The sequence below is a fragment of the Solanum dulcamara genome, chromosome 2 (genome assembly GCF_947179165.1).
Source record: "Solanum dulcamara chromosome 2, daSolDulc1.2, whole genome shotgun sequence".
NCBI lineage: Eukaryota > Viridiplantae > Streptophyta > Magnoliopsida > Solanales > Solanaceae > Solanum > Solanum dulcamara.
The window spans coordinates 82130196-82141969 of record NC_077238.1 but is presented as its reverse complement, the minus strand read 5'-3'; the positions used below and the strand labels follow the sequence as shown (position 1 = coordinate 82141969).

The 11774-nt window shown below is 35.0% G+C and overlaps 2 protein-coding genes across 2 annotated transcripts; one reads left to right on the top strand and one right to left on the bottom strand.

The window, feature by feature from the left end:
- Window positions 1-1355: 1355 nt before the first annotated feature.
- Window positions 1356-4943, bottom strand: LOC129878900 (uncharacterized). The gene is made up of 2 exons (XM_055953492.1): window positions 4590-4943; window positions 1356-2063 (listed from the first exon to the last, which is right to left on the bottom strand). The coding sequence occupies exons 1-2, from the start codon at window positions 4595-4597 to the stop codon at window positions 1430-1432; spliced, it is 642 nt and encodes a 213-aa protein (XP_055809467.1). The 5' UTR covers window positions 4598-4943; the 3' UTR covers window positions 1356-1429.
- A 1213-nt stretch (window positions 4944-6156) lies between these two features.
- LOC129881106 (uncharacterized) lies at window positions 6157-11745 on the top strand. Its single transcript, XM_055955456.1, has 8 exons — window positions 6157-6380; window positions 8573-8646; window positions 9121-9162; window positions 9487-9528; window positions 9963-10046; window positions 10451-10538; window positions 11164-11261; window positions 11517-11745. Exons 1-8 carry the CDS (start codon window positions 6200-6202, stop codon window positions 11535-11537), a joined length of 630 nt encoding a protein of 209 aa, XP_055811431.1. The 5' UTR covers window positions 6157-6199; the 3' UTR covers window positions 11538-11745.
- The last annotated feature ends 29 nt before the right edge of the window (window positions 11746-11774 follow it).

The following is an 11774-nucleotide window of genomic DNA, read 5'->3' as shown; positions in this document are numbered from 1 at the left end:
TTTTCGATCGACTGAGTTGAAACAGGGGTGATTTTTTTCTCTCCTCAACGTCACCCTTGTCCGGTAGTCGGTGTTGCACCCAACTTCAGCCTAACAACACAGAGTAAACGACACGCAACGTTACAAGCAAAATTTGGCTAAGGCAGGGAGCAAGAGTTTTGTAGGCTTCCAAATTCTCTGTTAATTGATTTTGATTTCTTATTTACTAGGGACTTATAAAAATATAGTCCAAATTGAATATGGGCCTTAGTATATTGGGCCCTCAAATGGGCTTTAAATTATAGAGAAAATAACACTTGAAAACCCCCCCCCCCCAAAAAAAAAAGAAATTATTTACAAGCGGCTACCTATTTATTTTCATTCCCCTGTTTTTAACTATTAATGTGCATTTACTGCTCGAAATCATCAAAATACATATATCAAAGAAGAAGAAATAGTACTTAATTGAAAAAAGGACAAAAAATGGGTGAAGTAAATGAGTCTTCTAAGTTGAAGATAAATAAAAGGTAATTGGGTCTTTTGAGTTTGAATGAAGAAGATGACAAAAAGAAAGAATTAATCTCATTGTTATCTCAATGATTTGGGCGTGACAAAAAGAAAGAAAAAGAAAACACCTTTCAATGGTGAAGCTAGAGAAGTAGAAAAAAAGGAAAGAGAAAGAGAAAGAAAAAGAAAAAGATTGAAACAATAAAATAAAGGGTAATAAATAGATTTAACAAAAAGTAATCTTAATTTTTTTAGTTTTCACATTCAAGAGAGTGATATATACTCTCTGTGTTAGATCTCGAAAAAGGATTCAATAATTTAACTTTAAATTAGTTTGAGGGTGTATTAGGACCCCCGCAAAGTTTGGATATCTTTTTGAAAAAACGGTCCAACTTCAGTGGTAACTTTATGTCTTTTCTCTAAAGAATATTTAATAGATTGTCGTAACATTCGTAAGCCTTAAACCTATCGTCTTATTTGTGTAACTATAAAACTTCATATTTCCAAATGCCATAGGTGCACAAGAGTACTTGGCACCTATTATTTGATGCCAATATCTAATAAGTCATAATAAAAACTCACCCTTTAACAACTTCAATTAGATGAAGTTGCAAGCTCATTGCAGTGGACAATGTGCAGTAATAAACTGGAGTTCTATCAACTAAAAGCATTTTTACAAAGATAGATTCAACAAGGTACGGAGACAAGTATCATAATCTCTCGTTTCATGTTCTAGTACAAAGATCCATCAAACGTGGTACAAGTAAAGTCGAGTCCAAACAATAAAGAATTGTTTCAAGTTCAAAGCTGTATCGAGCTAAAGCCTTTCAATGTTTAGCATTATGATTCTCAAGACAAAATTCGATCATGGGACATGCTTTCATTTACCTGCACACAGACGTCTTGTAGCACATCATCAGTTTGGATTGAGAACAGCAACGTTTCACCATTGTTGACCTCTGGTGCAAGAGCTGGCATCTGCTGCTAACGTCGCATCAATAGAATAGGTCACAGATGGCTCATCATTCTTGGATGGTTTAAATTCTATGGAATCCATCTGAGGCCCTTTGAAACTACTAGCTTTTTCTTTTGCAGACCTGAAAACATTTGAAATATAATCAGCATTCCTCTCACCATCTTGTTCTGGACATGTTTTCGGACCCCAAGTAGCAGGATTCCACGAGATAGTTCTTCCTATCCGGAAACTTGAACTTGGTCTTCCTATAAATCCACTTCTCAACTGCTTCTCAGATACGACAGCTAGAGAATGTCTGAGATCTTTAATCATTTCGTCAGCAATTGAGAATCCACACTCTTTCATTGACCTAACCATGACAATAGAATCCTCTGAATCTGCGGTGTGCAAAGTCACTTGACGAGATTTTTCCTCAATTTTGCTACTGAGATTGATAAGGTTGGGCACGGCAGTGTGGGTATGCTGTTGAACGTAGAAAACACCAGCTGAGGGCTCGTTTGCAATGAACTTTATCATCTCCACCAAAGACTCGGTTATCTCTACAAAGCCGTCCACTGTGGAAAACGCATGCATTTTCTTGAAAGCCAAATGTTCTTCATCACTGGTGGTGTGAGAAAACAAATTAGACAAAATCCTCAATAAACTATTCAAAAGTTCTAAAATTGAAAATCTCTTCTATATAAAACTTGCAGGTACTTGATCGAATAATTTTAACGTTACTCCTGTTGGACTACTGCAGTTCTATCAGTGTCAATAGGCAGTTAATGCAGACAAGTATAAGTTGAACTTACAATAAACAAAGCTGATTAGTTTAAAAAGATTGACACATATACATATGACATCCATCATCTCCATGTTACCAAACAATCGAGTTAAATACAACAATATACTGTTAACTATAGCTTAGAGTTAACAAGCTATCATGGTTAAGATTCAGTTAGAGGTTGTTAGAAGTTTGTTATAAGTTGTTAGAAAGTAGTTAAACATTGGAGTATATAAATATATCACACTATACATGTGCTAGTTAACTTTGGTAACAAACTAAGATTCTCTCATTCAATATACATTCTTCTTCCTCTGAATATTCTTCTTCTTCTTCTTCCACTTATGTCTAAGCTCTACTAATGGAGTTATCATGGTATCAGAGCCTACAATGATTTTAGGCTAGAAGACAAGTGTGTGAGTTCTTGTTTAAAAAAGCTACACATGCTTAGATTCAAAACTGAGTGATCAGTTGAGTCGAGAGTAAGCAGTCAACTGGAGGTCGAGATTCGAAGCTGTCAATAAAGATGTACACAACTGAAGTCACATCTGGATCACTGGAAACTGGCAACATAAACTTGAACACAACACATACAACTGCTGGACCAACCAACTATGTAGCTCCAATCATAGATCACAATCATCAGTTGTATCTCCAACCTAATGACACTCCAAGTAGCTCTCTAATCTCCCTTCAGCTTACCGGTTCTGAGAACTATGCAATCTGGAGTAGATCCATGCGAATTGGACTTCTAGGTAAAAGTAAACTTGGCTTTGTTGATGGTAGATTCCCTAAATCTCAGTTTGCACCTGAGTTGTTTGATGTCTGGGAAAAATGTAATGTTGTAATGTTATCCTGGATAATGAATGCTGTTACACCTGCTTATTGAGTAATATTGTATATGTTGGTGATGCTCATAAGGTGTGGTGTGATCTAAAAGAGAGATTTAACAAAATTAATGGTGCACATGTGTTCCAACTGCATAATGAAATTCATAGTCTTACTCAAGGAACTATGACAGTTACAGATTACCTATACTAACCTAGAGTTTGATTCTATCATGCCATGCCCAGGGTGTTCCTGTATTGAATCAACAAAGTTCCAAGAGCACTTTGAATACCAGAGATTACTTGAATTTCTTATGGGATTAAATGAGTCATATTCAGCTGCTAAAGGCCAAATATTGATGCAGACTCCAATTCCCAGCCTAAACAAAACCTACACTCTGATAGTAGATCCTGAAAGCCAAAGAAACCTTGCAAGTGCAAGTCATGAAAATGTCATTCCTAGAATTGTTGAAAGCACTGCTCTATTCAGCAAAAAAAGAGGAGGTGGTCCTCATCAAGGTGGCAACTTTGGCCATCAACCAGGAGGTGATGGTAACTCAGGAAGAGGACACTATGATAACCAATACAAGCCATCAAAGTCTCAGAAACCACTTCTTGTGTGTGAAGTCTGTGGTTACAGGGGACATACTAAGGAACAATGCTTCAAAGTGAAAGGTTATCCAGTTGGATGGAAGTCAAAGAAGAGGAGTGAAAACACCAGCTCCAATTCCTATGCAAATCAGGCTGAGGTTACTCAGTTTACAGGTACACAACCTATTGCCAACACAACTTGGAGTTATGAATCTATTCAAACCATGAGCTTGAGGAGGAGTGTTAACTATAGCTTAGAGTTAGCAATCTATCATGGTTAAGATTCAGTTAGAGGTTGTTAGAAGTTTGTTATAAGCTGTTAGAAAGTAGTTAAACATTGGAGTATATAAATATATCACACTATACATGTGCTAGTTAACTTTGGTAACAAACTAAGATTCTCTCATTCAATATACATTCTTCTTCCTCTAAATATTCTTCTTCTTCTTCTTCTTTTTCTTTTTCTTCCACTTATGTCTAAGCTCCACTAATGGAGTTATCAATACCCAGTGTAATCCCACAAGAACCAAGTTAAATACAGTAAGTGGGGAAGGATAGAGGGGCAGACCCTTCATCCCCGAGCTTCGAAGGTTGTGGTTGGTCCAAAGTGCCGTTTCCAGAGAAAGAGAAGCTCTTAGACCATAGAGAAAAAGTGAGTAACGACATTCACGTTTTATACACTTCTAATTCGAAGAACAGAATCAATCAAGATGGCCCAAAGTGATAATATGGACTGTTTTAACAATTTAGCTAATATTACCAAGCATCATGTCTTCTTCTTGATTATGTTCAACACACAACGGCAATCAATAGCATAATCTAGACTCAATCCATTATCATGCATCTCTTAAGAAAATCAGGAACTTGAAGTTGCAGCTTCTCACGATTTCTTATATTGTAACAACAAATCATCTAGGAACAAGAATTGCGCTCATTAAACGTTTACCTGAACATATATCATGTCCACAGATAGCCAATTTGAAGTTGATACAGAGTGTAACGTGCACAATCTGAAAAAACAAATATGCCGGCATAAGTTGCAATCGTTAATACCTTCAAAATAAACTACAGATATCACATGACTCATCCATGCACAAGGTGCACAGGTTTTCAAAAAGCATCGATATCTAAGAACTGTATTTAACTTCAAATTGTTCCAGCAACCTAGAAAAAAGACCAAAAGTGCAAATATCAGTTGATTTTCAATTAATATCTTAGGCAGACCACATTCCAAAAACAACACTTGCTCGAGCTCTCCGCCAAAAGTACAGAACTTGATATGAAATTCAAGCAAACACATAGGACCAATATTTGGAAGATCATTTTGTCCAATTGACAAATTACCATGCATGAGTTTAGAGGCAGTGGTTGCAGGGGAAGAATCCAATAACTTTGACCAAAATGTTGTATTTGTATTAAGAAATTCACCAAGTATGTATAAATAATTTATTCAGAAAGCGATAAACTGCCCATAAATTCAAAATTCTCAATCCGCCACAGGTGCAAAGCCACTAAAAGTTTACTTTCAATATCTTATATGTTTGTATAATCTTTTTCATAATATGTAAGCTTAGCAAAAAGTCCTCTAACTTAGAAATGAATGAACAAAAACAAATGTGAATCGGGCCAAATTTGCCCCTCTATTAAGCAAAAGGATCAATTTTATCCTCCGTTATACTTTTCTACAAAAACTATCCGATGCTACAGAAGTGGCTCTCATATACCCCTTCTCCTCCATTAGGGCTGTCCAAAGTGAACACCTAATCCCACGTGACACAAACATTTCAGTAAGGTGGACACCACGTGGCATGTCACCTCACCGCCCCCAACTTATTTACCCCCAACCCACCACCACCACTGCCTATAGCTTGGATATCAATGAACAGAAACGAAATTACATAGGAAATCAAGAAACCTCAAAATCCCCAAAATCCAAGATATTCATTCAACTAAGTTCAGTCAGTAAATGCAAATATCCATCAAGAAACAAGAACCCCATTTTTCAAAATCAAATCTTTAGCTCATTTTCTCTATCATTAAGCAAAAAATTAACATAATCAAAACAAACCCTTTTCCCTAAACTCTGCATATAGGTACAGTATTATAAAAAAAGATGAAATCTTTAACTTACAGAGATCAAACTAGAAAAGAAAAATATCAAATTTGGTAACCATGAACTGATTCTAAGCTTTCTTCTGTATTTTGCATGGAATCTTTTCAATCGACGCCTCCGATCACTATCAGTTATTGAATAATTTTCTTAAATATTTTACATAAAATTTATATAAAGACAATTTTCTTATATTTAATATTTAGAAAATAAACAGTATTAATTTTTTAAAGTAATTGCATATTAGGATTAACTCTCTTATTTAACAATTTTTTAACTCATTTATTATTGATGTATAAAATTGGTTATTTTGCAATTGTTTGCTACAAAAAAAAATTGAAACCCCCCCCCCCCACAAAAAAAAGGACTGCAAACAGATAATGTTGTTAACTGTAAATAGTACTACTATTTGTATTAAGCAAATAGATAGAGGAAAAGGATAAGTGATGGCTTCTTCTTCAATTAGCTTAAACTATGGAAAATTCTGCTATGGATTTCACTATAATAAGCAACCACATTTACCAAACTATTTCAAGAATTCCAATATCTCAGCCTTTTTATCTACCCAAGATGGACAACATTTGAAGCTTAAGGTACAATTTCCCAGAGCATCTTCTGATAGTGAAGGTTTGTTCTTGGCAAAATTCCACTTTTTTTTCTGTTAAAAATTTGATCTTTATTTGGTTCTTCATGTTTAAAAGTTCAAGATTGTGGCTTTTATAAGATAAAAGAATAATGGGGTTCTACTTTTTTGTTGTCTTTCTTATTCTTTTCTTAGAATTCTTGTACTTCTGTTCCTCAGAAATTTACCCCTCTTCTGTTTCTACTTGAGATTTTGAGTTTGTAATTTGGTTAAAGAATTTATCTTTATTTGGTTCTTCATGTTTGAAAGTGCAAGATTCTGGCTTCATAAGTTAAAGAATGATCTCATTTTTGGTCTCAATTTGGACATAATTTTACCCCTTTTGGATGTCAGTTTCAATTTATGTGAGGTAGTTTGAACAGTCGTGGGTCCATACTAGTAGTCGTAATATTGATTTTGAAGTTTCTTGTCCTTCAATTTCTATTACTATTTATTGTTTCTTGTAGTTCAATTATCATATTATTTTGTTATAGATACTGTTTAGAATGTTTTGTTATGCTTTCACTTCTATTTATTCCTTTTCTGGACTGCTTTGGATTGTTTTTCCTTGAGCCAAGGGTCTATTGGAAATACTTTTGCGGTAGGGTAAGGTGTGTACACTCTACCCTCCCCATATCCACTTTGTGGGACTACACTGGTATGTTGTTGACTTCTTGTTGTTGTAGTTTGAACCGTCATGGAGTTCTAAGAAAGAAATAAAGACTTTTGAAACTTGTGGTCTAAAACATGTCATAGCATTTGTGTGGCTCTATAACTCTTGAAACTTATGACGTTAAACATGCCATAATATTTAGGTGGTTATAAAAGCTTCTATTTAAGAGTAAAATGGGAAGTGCAAAGTTAATCTTTCTAAATTTAGAAGTGTGTAATTCTTTTTAGAACAGACTAAAAGGCAAGTGGGTCATATAAATGGGAAAGCATCGAGTAGTGTACTTATTTGGAAACTACATAAAATGTTACAAATTGTGATCGTTTACATTTAAAAGTATTATATCTCCATCTACCTTAAATAATGTACTCAAGCTTCTTGTTTGTTGCTGCTTCCAGTGATCTATAACAGAAGCAAAATAGACTTCCGATATATAGTTTATGTTGCTCGGTCTCTTCAAAAGTTCCGTGAGGTGTGTGTGAGATCCTAAATCTATGCATGTTTGGAGGATTCGACATGGGTATGGCAATTTCTTTGAGCGTCGAATAGCCGATAATCGATGATGAACTTCCTTTTATTATGAATATTGGTTTCAAATGGCTGGTGATAATGATATAGCTAGACGTAATTGTTTTGACCACAGATAGTGTACACAGGTTTTATGTAACATATGAAACATCCTAACTTACGTGTAGAAAACTGTCAATCTCGCGCTATAGGAGTACTAGAGAACCATCTATGATTAGAATGGTAGTGCACCATCAGCTTCGCCTTTTAAACTAAGGCCTAGATAAACTTCTGAAATCTCTGGGAACATAGAGTCCACGACCTTAGCGTTACACCAAGAATCTAACTTCTGTTTGATCTCCATGAGTTTGGTATATTACAACAGAGGCTTGATGTTTGAAAAAAGAGAATTGTGACATTATAGGTTAGGGTAAAACCAAATAATTTTTATATATTATACCATCTCTGTGTTAGAGTTGATATACGGCGCAGGATATATAATTACATATGCAAAAAGCTGGAGAGATGTACACATGAGCCCTGGCATTTTTGAGCTATTCTCAATTTTTGGCATAATACATAAACAAACACTCAAACTTGACCTCAACTGGCAAATAAGCATTTCAACTTTGAGAGTGCACATCTCTATACACCTCAACTTGGTCTCAACTGACAAGTACACACTCATGGTCACTCGATGCTGCACAAAACTTTTGGAAGTGTCTAGATGATCATTTTGTAAGTTGGAGTGTTCAACTAACACAATGGAGACGAGTTGAGGTGTCTAGATGTGCATATTCAAAGATGAAGTGCTTACTTGTCAACTGAGGCCAAGTTTGAGTGTTTGTTTAGGCATCATACCTAAATTTTTTGCTTAACTTGAATTAGCTACAAGAATCTATGTTTTCTAACGTGTTTGTATCATTCTTAAACATATCTCTATCATGAACTTTGTAGATGAGGCTTTGTTTTCATGCAATTTCTATTGACCAATTCGTTCTTCACGATGCTCTCTTGCAGGCCTTCCCTCTGAGATTACTGAAGATTCTAAGTTTGTTCCTGTAAATGCTGAAGACCCAAAATTTGGTCCACCTGTAAGTTCTGGTTAGTTTTTTTTTAGTATCATCAGTCATTTCATTCCTATATTTCAATTTATTTTGGTTGATCTATGTGGGAACTACTATGAAACTGTGTGTCAGAAAATGCATATGCCGTGAATCCTCTTGAAAGAGAGGGGTTCCTTCGGGAAAGTGGACATAGGTGGTGCATGGTTGTCGTCAGCTCGTGTCATAAGATGTTGGGTTGGTGGGTTGCCCGTGATTCGAACCCGGAACTAGTCAGATATGTGAATTAATATATTATTGAATTTAATGAGTTAAACTTAAATAAAACAAAAAAGAAAAAGTGCTATACTACTAACCAGATGATGGCGGTTTTGGATGGCCTTCAAATGTCATCTTTTCAAGCTAAAAGATTCTTCAAAGATTAGCATACATTTTTTGTTGTCCTGATATAATTTTTCTCGATTTTTTAAATCTTAAATGAATGCGTCAATGACCCATTTACAGGCTTTGTTGTTGCTGGGCTTCGAAGTGGACGAAGCAGCAAAGGTAAGTCTAGACTAATTAACTTTTACATGTTCGTGTTTGGCTTTGCTGTGAGTTTTGTGTGTTATAACATTACTCACCATTGGTGAATCGGTGTCTCAGATGGAACTCGGAAAGGAACAAAGAATATGTTTCTCTTAATGCTTTATATATTAGTAGGATAAGAAGGTAAAACAAATAGAGTAACGATATCTACTGATAGATAGCAGTAAATTTGATGTTATGTAAACATGCTTCTTGGAAGATAAACTTAGATAATAACTAAACTCGCACCCTCGGTATTCCTTAGCGTCGATAACTGATCCCTCTACGTTTATCTTGTTTTAGATACAGCAGCTTTTGAAGGAAATGGATGGTGAATTCCTCCAGGTAAATTTCACTAGACTTCTCCACTGCTAGCGAGTTGATGGTATTATCTGAAGCCAGAGAGCCTGAATAAATAAACTACTCCCTGTGTTTCAATTTGTTTGTCTGGTTTTGACTTGCCACGGAGTTTAAGAAAGTAAAGAAGATTTTTGAATCTTGTGGTCTTAAACCAAAGATATGTGGAATATACCAAAAAGTGCTCTAATCTTGTGGTTTTAAACATGTCATGTGGAAAGTTGAAATTAAAGAATTACCAAAAAAAGAAAGAGACATTCATTTTGAAACGGACTAAAAAGAAAAGTAAGATAAACAAATCAAAACGGATGGAGTATTTACTTTTCTTCCCTGTACTAAGTTTGTGGTTCTCTCACTCACACTAAATGTCATTTTCTTGCATTTTAATTTGAAAGTTACATTCTATATAACATATGCTGCAGGTCATCTTTTGTACCGAAGACATGATTTCTCGCTCACTTTGGGAAGCAATGAACACAAAACAGACCAATTTAGATGCTTCAAAGGTCAGATAACGGAACTATCTCTGCCCTTCTGCACTCACAGGACTGTTGATGCGCCTTACATTAGATCCAACTTTTTTTCTGAGAGTCTCTTTAGTCCGTTTAGAGATTTGTATGTCAGTGGAAAATGTAGAGAGACCTTTGGTGTTAGAGAACCAAGAGTATTGGCATAGTAAAATGAAACGTTTCCAAATGGAACAAAATAGACATTCAGGATCATATAGTGGACTCCAACTAGCATGGAATTTGTTGTTGCCCATGTTGTTTTAATATATGTTTATCCGTGTGTTTTACACTTTTGCTCACTTAATTAAGTGTTAATGAAGTGTTGTAAGCATCGTGAAATTGCTTCTCTAAACGACAGACTCATCATTAATTACTCTAATGTGGAGGTATCATTTATGCAGATTGCTAAACAGCTTCCGCGAATTTGCTTCCTGTCTGGCCTTACTGGAGAGGAGATGATGATGTTTCTTGACGCATTTGAAGAAAGTGGTAAATAATTATTATTTTTATGCTGCATTCACAGCCTAAGATCGTAAAATTAACGAAAAGATTATGTCTAAACAGAGAAAACTTACTAAAGACAGAGAAATACAGGATTATCTTGAGATCTTAGTAGGAAAAACAGATTATGATGAAACATTTATTAGGAAAACACATAAGTATTAGAATGCTCTCTTTGTTCAGAAGAGGCGGAGTCAGGATTTGAAGTTTATGGGTTTGGGATTCTAGTCCGTTTAAGTTATTGGTTCTAAATTAATAGTTTATACTGGTTCATTACATTTCTTAAGACAAATATAGGATTCGGACAAAAGCTACATCTTTCTCTTTCGTAATCTTCTTTCCATAGCAATGACAAATAAGGCATTAAACCGATACAATAACAATCGATTATTTCTTTTTATCATTTATGAACCTTTTTTCAGTTCAATGTGGTCTGTGATATCGATGATCTTCTACATGGTCATTGGTCATACTCGTTGTACTTTTGAAATTATGAGTTCATAATTCAGTATTTGTTGAAAATTTAGTGTTTTTTCACACACACACATATATATATCTATGTTCCGTGTCGAAAATACTGTATTCAATTTAACACATATATAACTATGTACAGGACTTGAAGACCCCGTCTTTGCTGCTCTTGTTCCAAACAGCGCGGAGAAGCCATTACAAGAATTAATCGATGAGATTATGGGCGATCATGAATTACTTGTAAGCTTAGTTCATTTCCTTTTGCTATATATGAAGTATGAACCAATACATACGACAATAAAACATGACTTTGCTATGAAATTCATTGCTAATCAGTCGCTAAATAACCCATAGGCTGGAGCTAACAGGATTTTTTTTGATAATATGTCACTAATTCAACGGTAAATAGGATTAGCTACGTATTTTTGTTGTTTAGCGACAAAAGTTACCCATGGCTAATTTCATCATGGCTTATATAATCTTTGTTCTTTGCAGTCTTCAAGAAATTCGAGCTAGATTATGACAGGTCTGGCAGAGAAAAAAGTAATGCAAATTTTGATTTGTTCTTTGTGATAAGTTTTGATGTTTAAATATTGCAAACCTTCAAAGTGCTTGGAGGATTTTGAGTATAATATAATGTAGGATTGTTCCTTTCATACTAGGCCGAATTACTATTGTGACATTATTATCATTAGGATTAAAACTAACCACCTGTCTGACGATGTGTTCTGGGCCACACATGCCTTACATTGA